Source organism: Callionymus lyra, chromosome 16, assembly GCF_982586985.1.
Source record: "Callionymus lyra chromosome 16, fCalLyr1.hap1.1, whole genome shotgun sequence".
Taxonomy (NCBI): domain Eukaryota; kingdom Metazoa; phylum Chordata; class Actinopteri; order Syngnathiformes; family Callionymidae; genus Callionymus; species Callionymus lyra.
In genome coordinates this window covers 2,145,115-2,167,961 of record NC_141833.1, presented here as the reverse complement: position 1 = coordinate 2,167,961, position 22,847 = coordinate 2,145,115, and the positions used below count along the sequence as shown (strand labels likewise).

Here is a 22,847-nt window from a genome sequence, read left to right as displayed (position 1 = left end):
GCCAAATCTCCTAATAAAGTTACACTTCAATATATTGAATTTATATTAAAATGTAATTATACAATACTTGTATTTGAATATCCTGTTAGTCTAATGCAGGGGATTCAGCCATAGAAATGCAGACTGATGATAAACGAGGAAGACATTATATATGTGAAACATTATGGTGGATTTACTATTTTTAACTTACAAAAGGGTTTGTAATGCCATAGAATACATTTAATTAAATTAGAAACATCTCCTTTAGATGACATTTAATGTATTTTAATCATGCAAATATTACACTTAAAAGACAGACAAATATATAATTGTGTGTTATAACCAATAGATAGATAATGACAAATTAAACCTGTGAAAACTGCTTTTAATTTTATATTGTGAATGATCTCGTTTTTATTATGATTTTAATTTGTATCTTTTCTCAACATTTCCTCTGATCACAATAGTAACTTTTGACACGTGTTTGAGGAATTTCAAAATATTTGGTATAAGAAAAAAAGTGGAGCTCTAAGTCTGTTTTGAATTGAGTTTTTGTTCTGATGACATTCTGATTGTGATGAAAGTCATCAAGCAAAGAAAGCTTCACAACCCAACAGGAGGACAGTCATCAGGCACACTTGAAATTACAAAAGATATCCTCTCCCCTCACCCCCATCTCTTTGGAAAACAATGAATGATTTCTTCTTCCAATTCAAACCAGCCCCCCTCAATTCACACCTCGCAGATAGATCAGACCCCCCACCCTCAAACCCCAAGATCAGCTCAGTCTTCTTCAGTATCAACTTCTTTAAACTATACCAGCTCAAAAATGTTGATTGATTGATGCTGCAATGGACAACAAGCTTCTGCTCTGTATATGTGGTGGAGCTCAACAGATTCCTGAGCTGAAGCATTGAAAGACATCCCATAGCCGACCGCCTCGTCTTCTTTTACATATATACGGTTGAATGAACACAACAACCATCCCAGAACAGTTTCACTGACCAGGTGTCATCATCCAGAAGTAAATACCGGTCAATAAAGAGGGTTGATTTATGAATGGTTTTTGTGTAATAAAACATTGTAAACTTATTTTGCTCCCTAAAAAGTAAAGAAGAAAGAGTGGGTAAAAGAGTTATCTTCTTTCACTGGTGAAAAATAGACGGTACGCCCCAGTTAGTGTGTGTTTGCTGCATTGTACTTTTAAGTTGTCAAACCTGACAACTATTATTGCATCTGAAGACTGTAGGTGCGACATTGTGTATGTGTAATTGTGCATGCATAACTGCAGTAGTAGTCATGAGTCTAGAATACAAACATCCAACACATACTTGAAAAGAATATCATGACATTAATATATCACAGTGATTCACACTCTGCATCCAACTTACCTGCCACAGAATTTTTCTGAAATAATACATTTTAGAGACTAAATTTGGCCCTAAAACAGTACATAACTCAGACGTGTATTACTATGGGCACACATTCAAATTGAATTTTTATTGTTCTAGTTTTTGGACCATAGTCAGACAGGTTCAGTACCCAATTGATAATGTTTAATCGCAATAGTACAACTACTAGGACTGCATTCTACACTCTTAAAGCATAGTTTCAGTAGAATATAAACAACAGAACCTATTCAAAAGCATTGATTAAGAACCAGTATAGAGCAGAACAAAAGAGCAAAGTCGCAAGTTACACATTAAAAAAGGCAGCAGAATATAACATTTTGGCATTATTAAATAGTGTTGTTTAATAGTTCACTATTTATAAAAGTTAAAATGCCTTTAACGTTGAAAGTGTCTTTGCCTGTACACAACGTCAATATTTCAAAGTAAAATGTATGCTTGTTATTTTATCTGAAACAAACTATTTCAATGTTTTCTATTACACTGCAAATAAGTTTAGTGTAGGTTATATACTTTATCGAATATCGTTTTGATTGTTTAAGCGCTTTGTGACCATGGTCTGGATAGATTCTATTCTTTAAAGTTGTCATGACTAAAATGTCCATATTGTTGTTTTGTTGATGTTAATCCACCTTCAATGGCTCCATACATGTTGGTTTCATGGACTTGAACCTATTTTCACACAATGGAACCCCATTTTTCAGACTTGACCTGTGGAACGTACCACCCAAATACACAAGTTTCACCAGTTATCTGGGGACAAATACACCCCATCAGACAGTGAGACGTTATGGAAATGTGGGCGAGGAGACGGAAGCCCAGGTGTGCTGCTGGAGCTTTTGTTTTTCCACCAGTCGTCGAGGTGTTGTGAGCGGATGAGTTCAAGTTTGCATGTGTCAGGGATTTTCTACATTTTCACACCAGAAGAGTTTCTTCAGCCTTATGGTGACACAATTGTTTTTCTCAGTCTTATTTTTTTTATATTTATATTTAGTTATAGTACTGTAGTTTAGCTAAATTTTCTTCACTTAGAAACGTGACTGTCTGATCCATTTACATTGAATGTTAGGAATTAATAGGATTTAAAGTTTTTGCAAACAACAAACATCATTCAAAAAATAAACCAAAGCAACTTAAAGAACACTGTTTAATAAATCTGTAGTAAGAACGTGTGCACCAAAAGTATGTATAGATGTTTTTTTATATATTTCAAACTCAATAAGAACTCAAAAGTACTATGTAGCTGGTTAAAAAGGACAGAAAAACACCTCCATATATGTGATAATTAGCAGCGACACAGGCAGTCGGTCGTTGCCAAGTCATTCATTTCAATGCAGCTGATCAGCAGATACCACATTCAGAACCAACTACCCTCATTTACAAACCCAGTCTCCGGCAAAAACAACATGTGAAACCCCCTCATCAGACACACCTGCTGTGAGAATAGTTGGTCAACTTGATGTTAAAAATTATGTTTTTTTGCAAAATGATATGGTTTAGGCCATGGTATTTTACTTTTGTGGTATTTTGGTGTTTTTTTATTCATGTGACTGAATCTGCTTAATCAAGTTATTTAATGAATTTAGACTTTACTAAGTATCTAATAATTCCATTATTTGAAATAACAATAAACTGCCAATCCTGTTATCCGTTGTAAAAGGATATTGAGTTCATGTGATCAAAGAAAATTACCTTACAATTGTTTTAATCAGTCTTGAGTAGCTTAACAATGATAAAGATAATGATTGATTAGTGTGAACACTTTGTTGATTTTTGTAATAAACCTATTTTAAAGTTGGTGTAGCCAACTAAAAAACTTGTTTGCTTGGACTTAAAAAATGTGTCCATTCATGCAGCTAAACTTTCCTGTGTTTCTTTTGTTTTTTGCATTTCAAAAGTATTGTGTCTACCTCACGAAAGTTGTCTCCATACTAATGAACGACCCAACACTCACTGGAGGCCGCTGTGAATAGACAGGAGTTGTGGGCTCATGAATTCACTCTAAAACAATTGAAAGTTCATGAATAAAATGGGGGGTTAGGGTCCCCCAGTGGATGGTTTAAATGACACCATTCGCTATCAGACTTCATTCCACAGTTTGGCCACAGCTTGTAGGAGAAGAAACCTGAGGACAGATCTTGAGGAAGACGGTAAGTGATGAATCATGATGTTGAGTAAATGTTAAACTAAATGAGTGTGGGTAGAGAATATTTTAAGATTTTGAAAGGCATCTCAATCTGACTAACCAACTTTAAGAAGCTAAAGTTTGTGGACCTCACATTTTTCAAAACAAGTACATTTCCAAGGAAGAGAAAATCTGGATGTGCCACCAAGGTAGCCTCAAACAGAAACACTGATGTGTTCTGATCTATAAGTGCTTCTCTTTGGGGTTGTCTGCGTTGGTGCTTTTTCCGTAAAAGTGTTAAAGATCAGTCAGTCTTACAACAGAAGAAATGATGTGTTTTAATTATATGTTTCTTTGAGATTGTTATTATTGCAACAGAGATCAAATAAACAACTAAATTGAATATTACTAAAAAAAAGTCACTTGGATTACCTACACATGAGCACTGACTTGTTTCCTGGCTTCAGTAAGTGCTTCCTGTTGGGGTGATGAAGCTGATTACTGTTAAGCTAATCTAAGTCATAGATACATCATGGAAAAAAAAGGAATTATTGTTGCCTTGGATTGAGTAGTTTATCCAATTAATTGGATGCTACATGTTATTGTGACAACAGACAACAGCAGTCGCAAACATAAGCACTGACTAGTTTTGTTTCAGTAAGAGCTTCCTGTTGGGATAATGTTGGTGACAACCATCTTGGATAAGTTTGTCGACCATTCTGGTAGTTTTTGTGAGGTTTTTCCAGACACAGTGTCCCAGTGAGATTCCCTCAAATGGAGCTACTTTTGTTATAAAATGTTCCACAAGTGCTCCCATTTGGGGTTGTTCCATTTTTGGGTCTTCCAGCATTTTTGGGTCTAAAATACCCAGAACTTAAGTTTGTTTGTTGAGATATGTTCAATAACACAAAATATTCTGTGGAAGTTTAATGTCAGTCTATCTCAGATCGTTTATTGTAACTAAAAGACAATCACAGACAGTTAATTGTCTAACAAGATGGTCACTATGATTACCCACACATGAGCACTGACTTGTCTTGTTTCATCAGTAAGTGCTTCCTGTTGGGGTAATGTTGGTGACAACCATGACCTTGGATTGGCTTTGTCAACAGTATTTGTTTTGGTGGCATATTTGTAAACTTGGATCATCCAAACACGAGCACTGACTTGTTTCCTGGTTTCAGTAAGTGCTTCCTGTTGGGGTGATATAGGTGACCACTGCTACGCTAACCAGTCACAAAAACATCAAATGGAAACTTTTTTTTTTATGAGAATGAAGCACAGAAAGGCAAAAAATGAACAAAAGCGGTCTTAAACAATATCCAAACATAAGCACTGACTAGTTTTGTTTCATCAGTAAGTGCTTCCTGTTGGGATAATGTTGGTGACAACCGCCATCTTGGATAAGCCTTTGTCGACCATTTTGGTAGTTTTTGTGTCATACATTTGTAGATATCCCTTGTTTTAATGTCCCAATGAGATTCCCTCAAATGGAGCTACTTTTTTGATAAAATGTTCCATAAGTGCTTCCTTTGGGGTTGTTTCGTTTTTGGGTCTTCCAACGGTATTCGCAATAAAATTTAAATAATGTTTTATAATTATATATTAGTCTCTTTCAGATTTCAAAAATCGCAACTCAGATAAAAGATGAAGAAAAGTTTATTTTGAGACTTTTCTATCAAAAAGGTCACTTGGATTACCTACACATGAGCACTGACTTGTTTTGTTTGATCAGTAAGTGCTTCCTGTTGGGGTAATGTTGGTGACAACCACCATCTTGGATTATACTGTTGGGGTAACGTTGGTCATTACTGCTAAGCTAACCATTCACAGATCAATTGTTCAAATAACAAAGTAATATGATATTGTCTTCAATGTTTAATCAATTTAATTCTGATAATGTTATACAGACAACCTCAGCAAGTAAAGTAAAGGTTATTTGTAAAGCATCTTTCTACACCAGGGTCACAAAGCGCTTTAACAATCTATAACAGAGTTTTAAGGATCGGGAAAATGTGAGTTTTGTTTGATCAGTGAGTACTTCCTTTTGGTGGCAACCATCTTGAATTAGCCTTTTTGTCTGATCTGATATCTGTAGATATCACTTTATGTCCCAATGCGATTCCCTCAAATGGAGCTACTTTTGTTATAAAATGTTCCATAAGTGCTTCCTTTGGGGTTGTTCCATTTTTGGGTCTTCCAACAGCAGTTTCGTTAAAATATCCTGAACTTTAAATAATGTTTTCTAAGTTTATGTCAGTCTCTCAGATTGTTTATGTTGTAACTAAGAGACAAATTAAAGAAAGATAAATAAATGTCGGTCACTTGGATTACCTACACATGAGCACTGACTTGTTTTGTTTGATCAGTAAGTGCTTCCTGTTGGGGTAATGTTGGTGACAACCACCTCCTTGGATTAGCTTTGTTAACTGTTCGTTTTGGTGGCATATTTGTACATGTCACTTACTTTATTTCTCAATGAAATCCCCTACTTTGAAGCTACTTTTATACCATCTTTCATAAGTGCTCCAATTTTCCATGCGTATGCCAACAGAACTTTAATTAGTATTAAATAAACCCAAACCTTTATCAAGAAAAGTAAGGTTCATAAATACAATTAATGCATAAATGTTTTGTTTTTTATATAGGTGTTAAAAAAGTCACTTATGTTAAAACATGAGCACTGGGTTTTGTGTTAAGTAAGTGCTTCCTGTTGGGGTAACGTTGGTAGTCAAGTCTATTTGAGACAGAGCAGAGATCAAACAAGTGAGAAGACAATGCAAGTCACTTGGATTACCTAAACATGAGCACTGACTTGTTTCTTGGCTTCAGTAAGTGCTTCCTGTTGGGGTAATGCTGGTGACAAACACCATCTTGGATTAGCCTTGACAACCATTATAGTGGTTTCTTTGGTTTATACGTAACTATAGCTTTCTTTGCGTCTCAATGAGACTCTGTTGAGTCACTTTTATAAACTTTTAATTAGTGCTCTCATTTAGGTTAGTTGAGAACAATTCCTCAATAAAAAAAAAGGATTGATGTGTTCTAATTAAATGTGTATTTTTTTCAGATTGTAAATACAACAGAGGTCACGTAACAGCTACCAAAAAACATTCACTTGTTCCACGGTCGGTTAACACCTTGACTTGGTATTCCCCATTAGTTCTTGTTGTTATTTGGTGCAGTATTTTCTTGAGAAAAAGCCCAGTGAGATTCCCTCAAATTGAGCTACTTTTGTGATAAAATGTTCCATAAGTGCTCCCATTTGGGGTTGTTTCATTTTTGGGTCTTTCAATATCAGTCTTATTAAAATACTTAAATAATGTTTTCTAATTATATTTGAGTCTCTTTCAGATTTTGGATATCGTAACTCAGATCAAAGACAAATAAAAGTTTCTAAGAGTTTCTTCTGATCAAAAAAGTGACTTGGATTACCCACACATGAGCACTGACTTGTTTTGTTTCATCAGTAAGTGCTTTCTGTTGGGGTAATGTTGGTAACAAGTACCACCTTGGATCAGACTTTAAGGCATATATGTGGAATTAATTGTTTCATGTTCCAATGAGATTCCCTCAAATGGAGCTACTTTTGTGATAAAATGTTTCATAAATGCTGCTATTTGGGCTTGTTTCATTTTGGGTCTTCTAGCAGCACGTGTTTGTGTGAACAGGTATGTTCACTATTTGCACGATTTTCAATAAACTGTTATTTTTTGTGCTGAATAATAAAATAAATGGCAGAACGATTATCCCTGTTGTTGTCTTTTTTTGGCTTTCTATGCAGTACACAACAAATAACAAAATAAAAATGAACAGTTGAACATGATCAAAACACAAACTATTGTTTAATAAATACATTGGCTGCCCAGTGATAATATAACCAACCACATTTCTATACTTCTAAACATTACCCAGCTCTATCACTATATACCATTATATATGTATCACTATGTATTGGTATCATAACTAGTAAATGGTAAATGGCTCCTACCAATATAGCGCTTATTCAGCATTCACCAAAGCACCACCCAAAGTTACGCATTCACACAAAATCACACACTGATGGGAGAGGACAGGTGTAAACTCTCTTCACCCAAGAAACCTCCTCCAGCCAATCCCTGGTTATATCAGAAGTGACAAATAAAGATAAATTAACTCATTTGTGCTTGGTCTGAGTATTTGGTTTGACATTAATAATTTACATTTAATAATTATATGAATAATCACAGTTTACTTAAAGTTTTTATTTTATGGGTATTTTTTTTAAGTGCTTTGAGATATATAAATATAAATGACTTACTTACTTACTGGTCAACACAACACACACAACCACAACAATACATTATAAAAAAAGGATGCTACATTAATACGCTTAACCTATTTAGAAACCTATTAAACATAACATATCATCAACACAAAACTACATATTATTGAGAAATTGTATATCTTAATAAACTATATAACAAGGTCAAGGGTGCTGTACATGACGAAAGTAAAGAAGACATAACACAGATACAAACTAAATTCCAGCCACGTAGTTTCCCACACAAATACACTCTGTAACACCACTTTAATAGACTGTGTTTCTTCTGTAAGAATAATGTTGGAGCAAATTAATGTGCAGGAAAGAAAATAAACTTTATCTTCTCTAAACAAAGAACACTTGGTTACACTAACTTTCTCTTTCAGTAATTGCGCTCCTTTTTACATTTTTTACAGACGTCGCTTATCCCGTGTGAATGCACTTAAAATAACGCAGAGGATGGGGGGTGATTTACAAAACACAGAGGTCCCCAGGTAATACTTATCCCGTGTGAATAGGGCTTAATAGCTTCTAATAAAATACGGCAGAAAAACATACTGTCATGTATGTGACATTTTGTATATAAAGTGACCATTAAGCTACATTTAACCAAAAAGTGATTTTATTCTGACCATAACAACTATAATGTTTGTGTACATCAGCACTGACTTAGTCAGCCTAATTGAAGGGTCGACTCTGGAGCGTCCCTAGTTTTAACTTGTGAGCAAGTCTTAAGTACTTACATTTCGTCTTTCTTCTTCTAAGGTTATGATTTTAAATGAATGATAATATCTACGTAGAATCAGGAGAGAGAAAATAAGGATGTGTCTTTCCATCGGGGCGTCATGAACGCATCACTGGTTAGACGTGTTCAGATCTCTGACGTAGCAGGTTAGCTAACACAGAAGCAACACCCGCAGAACTCCAACAGAACTCCAGCTCGACTGGACTGAAAATGAGGGACATAAGTGTTCCCAGAATCTTCCTGATCGTCCTGTGCGCGATCCTTTACATCGTAGTTCTAGCCATCAACGCTTTGGCTGGAGTCGGCAAAGGTAAGTAAACTTCTACTTTACTCGTAATTGGTGATAGCGTTTTTAAACATATTTATTATTAAATAATGTCAATTTTGAAATCACAGTAAACGAACCATCATCTAGTTTGAATGTTTTATTATAGTCCACGCGGGGACTGTTACAAAACGTGGTCACGTGGTCGGGTGTGTTGTTGGCAAGTTTGGTAACAGCTTTACGAGTACTTCAGTATTTACTTGAGAAAAACACTCTTATTTGTGTCCAAAAAACTCGTTATTCTTGTAGAAGCAGCTAGTATTGTATAAGTCTAGAGTTATGCAATGAGTATTAGGCGTTCATAGTTTGCGTGGTTTACATTTTTTTAATTTGGATTTTCGTTTGTAAACACATAGTCTAGCAATATAAAGATATATAATAAGATAATGTTATTTAGTGAAGTTAAATGAACTTCATTTAAATAATTGACCTTAATGTTCGTAAAATATAAATATGTGTTTACAGTACAATTGTATTTACATTGCAACTTTTAGTGTACCATTTATGAATGTATGTAAGTTAGACTTGTATTCATTCCAAACAAACATGGCCACAAGAGATGGACTGAAATATAATATGATTTTGTTTGATAATTGGTAATTCCAATTAGACCTGCAACTTATTTCGGAAAATATATCATGTTAAGACTTTGAATTAACTACATCTTTAAATGATCTTTGACCATGTGGCTTATGAAATATGTTTATTTAGAGTTCCAATTTCAGCTTTACAATCACAAATGTCTTTTTTTATTTTCCTGTGTATTCCCTCGTATCTTCAATTGTTTTTCCTCAACTCTCCCTGGTCTAACGTGACTCAGTCTTTCTTTGTTTATTTCAATGCCAAACCCAACTCTTAGCAACAACTGCTTCTGTTTTCGTGGACAGGCCCTTTCAAATCCACCACAGGAAATGTGTCAGCGCGGTATGAGACGGACATCACTCCCGCTGGCTGGACCTTCTCTATCTGGGGAGTGATCTACACATGGCTTACCTTGATGGTCCTGTACATCACTTTCTACATTTTCAGAGGGTAAACCTTTATACACAACACTGAGGAATTCTTAACAAGCATGATTTTGTTTTGACGGTGTGTTCCCCTCTCTTTCAATAGCTCCTGGGCTCAGCGTATACTGCCATGTTCCTTCTACCTTTGCTGGCTGATGAACATGATTCTGAACATTGTCTGGCTTGTATTGTGGGACAGAGAGTGAGTCCAGTCCTTCTTTCATATACTTTATATTTATATGGTTCCTCATTTTTTCCTTTCAATTGGGCAAGTCAGCCACCTCCTTCTTAGCCAAGTGGAAAGTGTTGTTTCTCTGTCAAAACACAGCATCAGAAATAACTGAGAATGTTCTAATAGATAGATCGATACATTTATTAATAATAACAATCAAAGATTGTTTTTATTTTTACCAATATTGTCAACGATTCTGATGCTATTCAACTATAATTCACTATTTCTAATAACAGGCCTGACTTGGGTGCTTGCTTGTTTTGATTTTTTTAAACAATCAAACTATCCAAAGGACATTGAAGCCACACCATTTGGACAAAAAAAGCTCATTACAGTCATTATTTCAATAAAATCATAAAACTATATTTTCATACAATTATAATGCTGCTATCAGTGATCCATTTGCACAAGTATGTAGCATTTACTTTTATAATATTTTGTCCCAAAGCACAGTTTTTATGAAAGATAAATGAGATAAATATTTTATCACACCATCTTGTGGTCAAAATCAAGATTACCATTAAGGTGTTTTAGGTAAAGGTTTTTTTTGTTGGTCCTCATGTTAAGAGAAAAACATGATGTGAGCTCTTCACTTGGTTTCAAGCATTGTTATAAATTAGTTTGCCCTGCAAAACAGTTCTTCAGTGAAGCAGTTTATCACAGCATTAATTGTGTCATGTTTAAACTAATTGTTTAAAGTATAAGACAAAATATCCTTCTGTTTAAAGTAAATGTACAGAGAGACTTGATGAATGTTGTAGCTCTGTACTGATACAGCCTCTACATATTTTGAGATGAGAGCGGCCATCTTGTCTTGAAGTTGGAGGCAGCCCAGAGATGCCTGATATAAACTCATATTTTCTTCTTCAACCTAGATCGATGCTGGCAGCACTGGTTGTTCTGATCCTGATCACAATTTCCTGCTATGGTGCTGTGTTCCTTTGCTGCTTTGCCACCAATCATTATGGACTGTGGCTCAAAACCTACTATCCCAAAGACCTGGCATCTCTCAGGATCCTGGTAGGTGGTCCTCACTAAAGTCAGCCTTGCAGATTGCACTTCAAGGTTTTTCTGTGTCATATTTCCTTCAGGTCCAAAATGGGTTGGCCCTCTACGCCACATGGACGTCAATCGCCACACTGATCAACTTCTCCCTGGTCCTGAATCTGTGGGGCGTGGTCAGGAGCACAGCTGCCACTGTGTCTCTGTGTATCCTGTTGGCTGAGCTGGTAACATGGTGAGGGTCCTTCATCCCATCTTGACCTGGGACTAGACTAGATCTCAGATTGAAATTGAGATTATATCAACAACAAAGCAACACAAGATCCATCTCTGTCGCTGTGCAGGTTCATCCTGGAGAACTGGGTTCTGGATCGCTGGGTGCGCTACATCATGACCATCTACCCGGTGGTGATCGTAGCGCTGGTTGGAAACATCTACAAGAATTTTGACCCAAAGGAGCCCTCTCCCAACTCCATCTTCATGGGTGAGTAGAAGCTACAAAATGAGGATCCAGGTCCACAACAGTGTGTCAAATAAATTAGATATTCTTTAACAGTATGTTTTGTCCAAGTGATCATGAACCTGTCATGTGATCTTCTGTCAAACAACAACCTTTTTATGCCATACAAATAACTATTTTAGCTTTTACACAATGTCATGTGTGGATATTTCATTGCTGTGAATATCATTCTTCCTGACAGTTGCTCTTCTGGTGGTCGCCTGCATTCTGCTGGTGTCCAGAGTCTTCACGGTCATCTGGAGACACAAGAGACGGCCCCTCTTCAACCCAGGATCGGAGCAACCGCTTGTGTCGCCTCTGGATGCCAAACGGTTTATGATTCTGACCTGAAAACGGCGACTTTTGTATGTCCGACATTCCATTTTTTAGCGCATTGCACTTTTATTAAAAAAAAGGAATTATGAAGTAAAAACTTAATATGTGACTTTCTTCCAAAACGCTAATGCTAACCAAGAGCTTCTAACAGCTTCTTACTGATATTTTACATTATATTTTGATGGTGATGAGGCCTTTTTTATATATATATAGTGCAGCTTAATAAAACTTTGTTTTTGCAATCCTCTGCCTGAGTCATTCTTCTTCAGCTTTACTAGGAAATGGTATCAATGTCAGACTTCCCTTCTCACTTTATATTGAAACCCTTCATTGGCTAAGCTTTGTCCATATTTAGTCTATTTCCTAGATGGGTTTTTAACCAAGGTCCTCCAAATCTGAGTTCATGGTTCTGAGTCAGGAAAGAAGACGGTGAGGAAGTTCACTGGTATGTTACTGAACCATACTAAGGCTTGGTCGAGGGCATTTTGGAAATACTGTCATCATGTTTAGCCAGACTCCGCTCAAGAGGGGGATTTTTGGGTGGGATGTATAGTAGTTGGCAACCAGAATGTTTTTTCACTGCACAAGCTAAACCGCATTTTATGTTCATCATGACAACCAAAAGATCATGAGGACAAAATATCATCCCAGCAGTCCTTCTGGTTACGCTTGTAATAGAACATCGTAACTTGAAACAAAACATAAATACAAGTGTTAAATAATTAATACAAAGCATTACTTAAAACGATTTTATTCACGGTTCTTGCCAGCAGATGGCGACATACACACGGTTCATTTGTTGAATTCGTTACATCGACGAAGAAGAAGAAAAAGGGCGGAAGTAAACCAGTTCGCTGTCTTCCTTTTCTTCTGAGGTCCATCTCTTGCATTTATACGAAATGTCTAAAAATACAATATCAGATCGATTCCGAAAAGTAGACGTGGATCTATACGATGAGAACAAATTCGTGGACGACGAAGAAGGAGGAGAAAACCAGAGCGGTCCAGATGAGGCGGAAGTGGACTCGCTACTCCGACAATATCCTTGATTACACTTTTATTTACATTGATTATACTTATTATTTAGCTGTGAAAACTTGTGTAGCCCTTTTCTCACAATGCCTGCAAAGATTTGTTTCTTTACTTGTAGTAGATTAATGTTGCAAATATCTGGTAATTTAGCATTATAATCTTACACATTCTTGATCTATTAATGGGTTTTCTGCCAGCAAAACATGAAATGTAATACAATATTACAGTTCCACTGCTGAGAAAGTTCAGGTTTTCATTTGTATGTTTCCTTAAATGTGGCTTCAAGGGGAACATGACTGCTGCTCTCCAGACTGTCCTGAAGAACCCCCCACTGAACACCAAGAACCACAATGTCAAGGTAACGTGAAAGTTTAAATAAAATCTAGAGGAAACAATCATTCAGTTTGTTTTGGCATGTACACGTGTAGGAGCGAGCGGTGGTCCTCGTGGTGCGTGTCCTCAGCAGCTTCAAGAACAGTGAAATCGAGAAGGCTGTGGCATCTCTGGACCGGGCAGAAGTGGACCTGCTGATGAAGTACATCTACAGGGGCTTTGCAAAGCCCACTGACAACAGCAGCGCCGTACTGCTGCAGTGGCACGAGAAGGTATCACAATACTACCATGTTACAAAAGGTCATAATGTAATCATGACCGTTTTATTTACACATAAATTAAAGAAAATTGAAGAAACCAGTTTTCTTTAAAAAATTTGTTTGTCTCATAGGTTTTGGCTGTTGGAGGAGTCGGCTCTATAGTTCGAGTACTGACCGCCAGGAAAATGGTGTGATCGCCTGGAGAATAAGTTGTTAGCATGCCATATCTTTTTTCTTTTACTTTGGAAAAAAAAAATCGCAATTTTTCTACGTTCTCATTTTCCTATCTTTACCCCCCTGGTGATCAGACTGGTGCTGGCACCTCTGACCACGCTGGTGCTGGTCTCATGCATCTGGTGTGTTGAATACTTCTCACATTTTTCACCACTTCCAACAATCTGGAATAAAGATTCAAACACCATTACGACTTACTGTCTTGCACTCCAAGATGTAGAAATAGTATTGTATTTGCTGAACATACATTTTGCATGTATACATACATGTTAATCAGCTAAGTAAGTAATGGTTATTCCAAGCAAGTTCCCTTTGGCTGAAAAAACATCTTGCAGAATAAATAAAGCTAAAAAGGCAGTGGTGAAAGAATTGACTAAATGCTCACGCCTTGACTTATGTAGTATAGGTTTTATGTCTACGTAGGAGACAAGTCACAACTGTGAGGAACAACTTGGTAAGAATGCAAATATGTTCTTTAGTATATTCATTAAGGGTCAAAGAAGCGTTTGTTTAGAAGAATCTACAACGGCCAGTTAACCAATGAATACCAAGCATCAAAGTAAAGAAATTCAAAGGACTTTTTTCAAACTCAGAAGAAACTACAGCCACTGAGGGCTTTTTTTCTCCATATAAGACGGATGCTGGATCTTCCATTGAAAAACATTCAGGAGTTTTGAATCCACAAAGGTGGGTAAAGAGTCGTTGTGGATTGTAAATATCTCCTACAAGGCCAGAGAAACATCCATGGATGTCTAAAACTTAAAGGGCACCTAACGTGAAAACCCAACTCTCCTGACTTAATCACATGTTGTAAACGTTGAAGTCGTCCTCTTCAAAATGTAGGTCATTCATCATTACGTAGCTCCGTTTTCAAGTTATTACTTAATAAAGTTCTCTCCCGTCTGTAATCTCGCCAAACGAGACTAATGCTTAAATTTAACATTCTGACATCAGTCTGGTGGAGGGGTCCTCCCCTAGAAGCCCTAAATCGGTTAACTACATGTTAATCGTGAAACAAAATAAATATTTATGTGAACATGGTGAGAGTTACTTCTCCCTTTAGGTGTTTTTGTAATGTGTACATTAAGCAGCAAACCATTTTTTTTAATTTTTATTATTTGTTTTTAATGTACAAAACGGGAGTTTTAGGGGTGAGTTTGAAATTTACGAGAGTCCTTGAATGCGACTCGTGTTTTGTGACCAATCAAAATGGAGTAGGCGTGGTCGCTTGGACGACACCTCTTCCCCAGCCGTCTCGGCGCATTTCAAGTGGGCGGGTCTTAAGCGTATTTTCTAATGTAAATATCTTTATTAAGTAAGTAATATTTATTTATATAGCGCTTTTCGAGACCAGGGTCACAAAGCGCTTTAACAATCAAAACAATACTCAAAACAGTACATACTTCAAAGATCAAGACAACACCGAGAACAACACAGGAGTTCGAGAAATTCAAGGAAAAGCCTGAACAAATAGAAACGTCTTAAGATGTTTCTTGAAGGAGTCAGTAGACTCCATCAAGCGCAAAGAGAGAGGAAGATTGTTCCAAAGCTTAGGAGCAACAGCCTGAAAATATTTCTCTCCTCTGGTCCTGAGCCGTGTGCGTGGAACCATAAGTAGATTCTGATCCACAGACCTCAGAGACCGAGCTGGGGTGTAAGGCTGGATCAGATCAGTGATGTAAGGAGGAGCCTGACCATGAATAGCTCTGAAAGTAAGAACCAGAATTTTAAAGTTGATCCTGAAAGAAACTGGAAGCCAGTGAAGAGTTTTAAGGATCGGAGAAATGTGAGTTCTCCTACTTGAGCGGGTCAGAATTCTCGCTGCAGAGTTCTGTATAAACTGCAGACGAGACAGCTCCTTCTTGTTAAGACATTAACTGAGAGTTTTGTGCAAAAAGAAACATACTGATGAGTATAATAGGTCCTCGAACAATTTAAGAGACAAATCGGCACACTAGGTGCCCTTTAATGAAGCATTGTCCTAATTACAAGAGACCAGTAGATGGGACTATTTGCCGTCTTTGGCTTAAAAAAAAAACAACCTATAATTTTTAAGAAAAATTATTTCATTCCAAAGCAATTAATAGTCAGTCAAAGGACAGAGTCTAACACGAAGGGAGAACGTTAAAGCCGTTTGTTGGGATGGCAGCGTTTAGTTGGGAGTTTTCCAAAACATGTTCCACAAGATGAGACCTAAATAGCGACACCTTGTGTTGGCTTCAAAACAAAGTAATTATTCAAGTGTTTTGATTCTGCAGAAGAAGCCATTACATATTCAAGGTTTACCATCAAAACGACAAGACTTTTTCTTTAAACCAGTTCTACAACATAGCAAGATGACTTAAAATTTTTAGTTTATTAAAAAATGATGAGCAGAATATTTAAGCACGTATATATGTATATATATTTATAACAGGTCAAGTGTTGAAGCTCTAAAACTTAAAGATTTTTAATCTCAACAAAATGGCACATTACATTTATAAATTGAAGAAAGACAATTGTCTACAACCAAAAAAGAGGCTCATTCAACTTGAGCACAACAACAACACGAGCACACGGAAAACCTAAACTATTGATCGGTTTGTACAATATGATTGTTGCAGTGTACCTGAATTGACTTCAGTGCAGATACATGTGGGTCTGTCACATCCTGAAGTATCACTGATGCACACATGCAGTGTTGCCGTGTCAGAGCTTTGTTGTGACCACGACTTTTAGACACGGTTATTGGACTTGGTCATGCATGTGTTGAGATTGTAACCGTTGACAACCTTTGTTGATGTCGGTAGCAGCATCATACATGCTTTCAGAGAACAAACCGGTGATACAAACTTTTTACATCAGAATTTCAGACCCAAGGTCAAAAAAATGACCTTTCAGACCGTTCAGTATCTCAGTAACAACAGTGAAGTACTTCTTCATTTGTTGAGCTACTGGATAGAGACACAGCAGATAAAGCCCTGTAACTTCCACAATTTCTGCAAAGATTCAGAAAAAGTTTGCTGCTTAAGAAGAAAAAGTGGAATTTATTATTGACAAGGTTTTACTGAACATGTATTAGGCCTCTGTGTGTCTCCAGGGGTTGGCTGCTGCCTGCTACTTTCTACAGAGAGGGATACAAATAAACAAAGATACACAAAGATACACATTATAAAACAAGGATTTTCTTTTTACACAAGTCCAGGTGGAGGTTCTGCCTCGACCTCCCTCCTCCATTCAGACATGCTTCAGCTCCACCCCGAGCCCAAGTGTGTCCAACTGTGTGCTTCTCTATTTGTGTTCTTTGGTTGGTGCGAAGTAGAGCTCCATCGGTTTGTTAACCTTCCAGTACTTTTCACTGACCAACTCCAGGGAGAAGGATCCATTGAGAACCTGAGTAAGAACAAAAGGTTAAGTGTCAAGGAATGAAACAAATATGTGTGTACATGTGTATGTGCACTCACGGTGAACTGATTAGCGGCTGTTGGTATGTAGATGGTGTACTGCTTCTCAGAGGCTGCCTCCACGTTGACGGGACTGGCCTCAGCGTTTCTCCGCAGCTCCTCCAGAGCCAGTCGCACTGCCAGGTATTTGGACAGATGGTCCACTGTTGCATTCCCTGACGTCTTGATGTATCGAGGAACAAACTCCACGCTAAAAAAAAAGAAATTAATGATAAATGACTTGTGGAGCTTGACAGAAACTTAAAAGTTTGACAGTAAGAGCCAGAATGAGTCAAAAGAAAACGCAAAGAAGACGTAGAAAAAGAAGAAAGGTTTTTTTCTCTTTAAAAGTTATTCATTGCTTCATGCAATGTGTCCGTTCATCCATGGTTATCTAGACAGTTCTTAAGAAAGACAACTAGATTGCGTAGAGTTTTGGAGAAAGTTTTGGCAAGACGTTTCAGCCCTAACCAAGAGGCTCGGAACTGAAGAAGCCTTTGCAAAATTCTAGACAATCTAGTTGCTTTGCATCCTTCTGGATGTGCATCATCATGCACACACACTCATGATGGACAACAAGCAGATAAGTGCATATGATGCAGTCAAGTTAAAGGTGATCAATCTTGCTGAATCAAAAATCAATGATCTTATCAATGAATTAAATATTTAACCAGTAACATGGCAAACCCACTTAGAAGCCTCCATGCCCACAGGCACAGTGAAGTACATTAAACAGATAATCGCATAAATCTCCCTTGCCATATCATCATGTAGAAAGATGCAAAAAGAGAAATAAATCAAGAAAAATAACACTGTTGGAATCATATCAATTTGAATGAAAAAGCAGTATTATATAAATATTGTTTTGATAATGTTTATCTAACCTGTTATGGCCGTCATCTTTCTCCATTAGAGTAGGATGTGGTCTGAAGACCAGCTCTATCTCACTGGCCCCACCGTCTATCACAGAGTCTCCTCCGCCATTTTCAGCCGCATTATCCATGTCCAGCCCGCTGTCATCGCTCGTCTTAGTGCGCTTGATGCTTGGACCCGCCTCCTGAGAGGAGGTGTTTATGGTAGATGCTACACAACACTTGCTGTATCTCAATTAATACCTGATTGCTGTGGACAGAAGCATTGCTACAGTGGGAGGAGTCTCCGTTGTCTTCAGCACCACTGCCATTCTCCACAGCATGTCTTTTACCACGCTGCAATCTGAAGGAAAATTGTTTTTAGTAAGACAAATATTCAACATATGTTAATTTAGCGCAAGCACATACCTGGTCATTGCCTGAATCTTCAGCCCCTCCTCTATGCTGTGGGACAATGCATGCTGATTGTTGTGTTTGCTTATACGGGCCAGCACTCTCTCCTGGTGGGCTTCGTACTCATCACGGCTGGGGTAAATCTTACCTGATTTTACATTTTGGAATGAAATAATATTTAGTTTCAATGAGGCCGTTTGCTTTATGAACAAAAAGAAGGAAACATACTTATCAGGGCATCAAAGTTTGGATCTGGACGTAATGACCTTTTGGATACCAACTTCTTACGACACGTAGGACATTCTTTATTCCTATGGAGAAAGGGACAGTCAGTTAAGAGGGCTATAAAAGGGAACAGTGGGATGTTTCATGAAAAAAAGTGTACACAAATTAATTTTAAAAAGCTACAATTTTTTTCACCCTTAAATCTATCTGGGATTGTTATGGTGAATACAAGGAAGAAGAATATATTTGTTTTCCTTTTAAGGTTGTGTTTTTATTAAGTTTTATTGTTGTTATTCAATGGTTTTGTCTGATGAATGATGATTATTGTAAGCTACTAAGAAAAAAACCTAAATCAGGAAAAAAAGTTTTAATAAATCAGCATTAAAACTTAGCCTGAGAATCTGCCAATAGTATCTGCAATAAAAATTTAAATTCCCATTGATTCAACTGATGGAATCTGGAATTTCTCCAGTAGCAAAAAAATCCATAAATAGCCTTCTTGCAGATGATATCCTGAACCGCCACCTTCCACAACACAAAGCACCACTGGTGTTACTTTACTGAATATTCATCAAGTGTGGGGAAATGCATTCAGATGTATAGAGGGGGGATAAAGTGTACTTTTCCTTTACAGAGCCTTGCTCTAAACCATTCCTGAAAATATGACTTGAACTGTGTGCATTCTTACCCTGATCTCAATGCTGTGATGATACAGTCAGCGCAGAAGCGGTGCAGGCATTCTTTGGTTGTCATGGTGTTCTTCAACATATCCAGACAGATGGGGCACATTAGCTCACTGTGCAACGACCTTGGAGACACTGCGATCTCCAGCCCATCTGTGATGGCCTCCTGCCGCAAGCACAAAAACAGGTTAATGCTTGGATAGAACACACAGGTTTTTCAACACCTATAGTTTATTTACTTAGTATAGATTAACTGAATTGTTGTCTAGATATCTATGAGCTATTAATTACCTACTATAAATAGAGAATGGAAATTAAAATACACATTTTCACTAAAAAAATGAGAAACATTTTTGACATAACTTCTATCTAATCTAATAAAAAATAAACCCGATACCTGTGGAGTTCTCTGAAGCTCATACAAACTAAGCTCCCACGTCTTACTGAGGGGTTGGACCCCATTGGTCTGAACGGTTTGTGTCATAGCTGGAGAACTGAAAAATAGAGTCACAAGATTAATCATTATTAAAAAACAACAACAATAACCCTGTTTGCAGGAAAATACAACAGCAAATTTGATTAATCATACAGCAATAATCTGAAATATGATAGATATGTGGTACAAGTTAAAATAATATTTAAAGGAGATCTGTACAAATGTAGTTATATTCCAGGTAATTTGTTTTACTACTGGCTGAAGAGAAAGAGAATTTAATGACAACAGGAAACAATCAAGGAAATTATTTTCAGCAGAAAATTACAGGAAAAAATTGACACAATATCCCAGGTGGGTACTTTCATCCATACTTTCATGTTTTAATTAAATATCCATTAAAAAAGCAACAGAATAAACTTGGGAAATCCACAAGTTCTTAATTTGCAAGTGCCAAGAAATAAAGGGGCATGTTTTATCATTGTGTGTGGAAATGTTCAAGGTACAGGATAAATGTACCAAATTAAATGTAGACCTAAATTTTGAATATCAGCTCGTGCATAAATACAATAACAGTCAGAATCCTGTTTGTCAAGACGCAATGGTCTGAATGAACCAAGCAATTGCATACAGTATAAATACAAAACAAGAAAACACTATATACTTAGATTGTATATGCATTAACTAACTATTATACAAATAAATCAAGTGTAATTCCTTAAATTTAGACTGGTGCTTTAAATGTTAAAACCCTTTGTGCAACTTCAAAGACAAACTAGAAACAACGTGAAATATGTAACCTCAATTTTATGTGGCACAATTATTTGTAACTTGCCATAACAGTTCATGTATTTTCATACGATACTAAACCATCCAACTTCCTTGTTTTCGCTTGTCATTGCCTTAATTCATCAAAGGACAATTTATTTGTCTGCATGTAACGGTGTATCTGTATGTTTAAATTAACATGTCAAGATACGATACACGAGTTTGGAAAAATACACAAACTGTGGAAAGCAGAAAATGGGTTTCATTCGCTGGAATCCCCTGCAGTTAGAAAACCAGCCGTTTGGTGTTGTTTTGGTCAAAAAATGTCGTGTGAAAAAGGCTATTAAAGCTAATGCTAACTAGCCATACCCAAGGCTAACTGACGTCAAATACCAATCGCCTCTGTAACGCAAAAAAAAGTCAGTGAAAGGTACCCGCGAAATATTTGATCTTGGTATTTCTAAACTCAAGGTAAATATAACGCTAGCATGTCCATGAATTGATGTTTATAGCCGAGGAAAAATAACAACATAGCAAAATGTCGCAGCAGTCCTCTGTGGTAAACTGTGCCTTCAAAGCCGTTCGTTCTTGACTTCCGCCAGTTATAAACCCCGAAAAGCAACACAAATACGTGTAGCAATTCGAATATAAGCGTTAAACAGAACCACAGCGGTGAAATAGTTTTATTTGTATACTTACGTTTCAACCGAGGCTAAGAGCAGCTACAAACAGCATTCAGTCGAAGGCAATATGGCGGCAGAGCTGAGAAGAGGTGCAAACTGGGAATTGTAGTATTTCAAATCGTGGCACATCTGTGACAAAGAAAACGCTGTTGGATATACTGTTCACCTGACAAACTCTTACTATCAGCAAAAGTGTCAAATAGTCTCTCAATTCAAATGATAGTCTACGTTTATTACTCTGTGTCTTTAATGTGCAAAATCTAATTGATATTCGGTTCACTAGAAATGGAGCGAAATTATTTTTGTTGCCAGTGTTGTTAAGTAAACCTTTGATTTTCTTTTCACCAGGCAGCTTAACAAACAGTACAAAACATTAGTAATAATAATAAAAAATAATATAGGCAATATTAATATTCATTTAACCATATAAGGAGCTGAGGATCAGATAGACTTTATTAATTTCTTTCCTTCGGGAAATTAGGTGTTTTTGTTGTATGTTGCTCCACGATTTTACTTCACAACCAAAGTGACGTCAAGAACAAGCCTGGCCATCCAAAAGCTACTTGAGGTCAATGGGACCCTTTGATGAATGTGATTTTCAACACCATCCAGCCGGCGCTGCTAAGGAAGAAGATGGAGGACGCAGGAGTTGGGACACAGCTGGCAGCATGGACGATGGACTACCTCACCAACAGGCCGCAGTATGTGAGGCTGCAGGACTGCAGGTCTGAGGTGACCATCTGCAGCACCGGGGTGCCTCAAGGGACAGTGCTGTCACCTTTCCTTTTTTCCCTCTACACGGCGGACTTTACCTATGACTCCAGCAGCTGTCACCTCCAGAAGTTTTCTGACGACTCGGCCATTGTGGGCTGCGTGTCTGGGGGGGGGGCGAGCTGGAGTACAGGTCAGTCATCAAGGACTTTGTTGACTGGTGTGAGAGCAACTACCTTTGCTTAAACACTGGTAAGACAAGGGAGATGGTGATTGACTTCAGGAAAAAGTCCCCACCACATCAACCGGTGAGCATCCAGGGTTCGGACATTGAGCTAGTGGACAGCTTCAAATACCTGGGTGTTCACCTCAACAATAAACTGAACTGGTCCACACACATCAACGCCGTGTATAAGAAGGGCCGAAGTCGCCTCCACCTCCTGGGGAGACTGAGGTCCTTCGGAGTGTGCAGACCACTTTTAAGGACCTTTTATGACTCCGTGGTAGCCTCTGCTATCCACTACGCTGTGGTCTGCTGGGGAGCAGGCAGCACGGACCGGGACAGGAAGAGACTGAACAGGCTGGTCACGAGGGCCGGCTCTGTCCTGGGCCGCTCGCTGGACTCGGTGGAGGAGGTGGGAGAGAGGAGGACACTCTCCAGACTATCCTCCATCAGGGACAACACTCTCCACCCACTGCACCTGACCGTGGAGGAGCTGGCCAGCTCCTTCAGTGGCAGGCTCAGGCACCCCCAGTGTAGGACGGAGCGTTATAGAAGGTCCTTCATCCCAACTGGTGTCAGGATATTTAACTCTCTACTTTAAATATCCTGATGC

The 22,847-nt window shown here is 37.7% G+C and overlaps 3 protein-coding genes across 3 annotated transcripts; 2 read left to right on the top strand and 1 right to left on the bottom strand.

Annotated features, from left to right (window-relative positions):
• The first annotated feature begins 8,683 nt into the window (after positions 1-8,683).
• LOC148063199 (uncharacterized) lies at positions 8,684-12,209 on the top strand. Its single transcript, XM_087810969.1, has 7 exons — positions 8,684-8,871; positions 9,774-9,918; positions 10,000-10,095; positions 11,001-11,145; positions 11,217-11,362; positions 11,472-11,611; positions 11,829-12,209. The coding sequence occupies exons 1-7, from the start codon at positions 8,772-8,774 to the stop codon at positions 11,975-11,977; spliced, it is 921 nt and encodes a 306-aa protein (XP_087667095.1). The 5' UTR covers positions 8,684-8,771; the 3' UTR covers positions 11,978-12,209.
• Positions 12,210-12,788: 579 nt separating this feature from the next.
• Positions 12,789-14,008, top strand: LOC148063198 (actin-related protein 2/3 complex subunit 5-like). The gene is made up of 4 exons (XM_087811023.1): positions 12,789-13,001; positions 13,280-13,352; positions 13,423-13,599; positions 13,719-14,008. The coding sequence occupies exons 1-4, from the start codon at positions 12,862-12,864 to the stop codon at positions 13,779-13,781; spliced, it is 453 nt and encodes a 150-aa protein (XP_087667149.1). The 5' UTR covers positions 12,789-12,861; the 3' UTR covers positions 13,782-14,008.
• A 2,150-nt stretch (positions 14,009-16,158) lies between these two features.
• rnf2 (ring finger protein 2) lies at positions 16,159-21,368 on the bottom strand. The gene is made up of 9 exons (XM_087811601.1): positions 21,317-21,368; positions 19,814-19,910; positions 19,422-19,582; positions 18,737-18,819; positions 18,524-18,656; positions 18,359-18,458; positions 18,128-18,300; positions 17,265-17,454; positions 16,159-17,193 (listed from the first exon to the last, which is right to left on the bottom strand). Exons 2-9 carry the CDS (start codon positions 19,898-19,900, stop codon positions 17,092-17,094), a joined length of 1,029 nt encoding a protein of 342 aa, XP_087667727.1. The 5' UTR covers positions 19,901-19,910; positions 21,317-21,368; the 3' UTR covers positions 16,159-17,091.
• Positions 21,369-22,847: the final 1,479 nt, after the last annotated feature.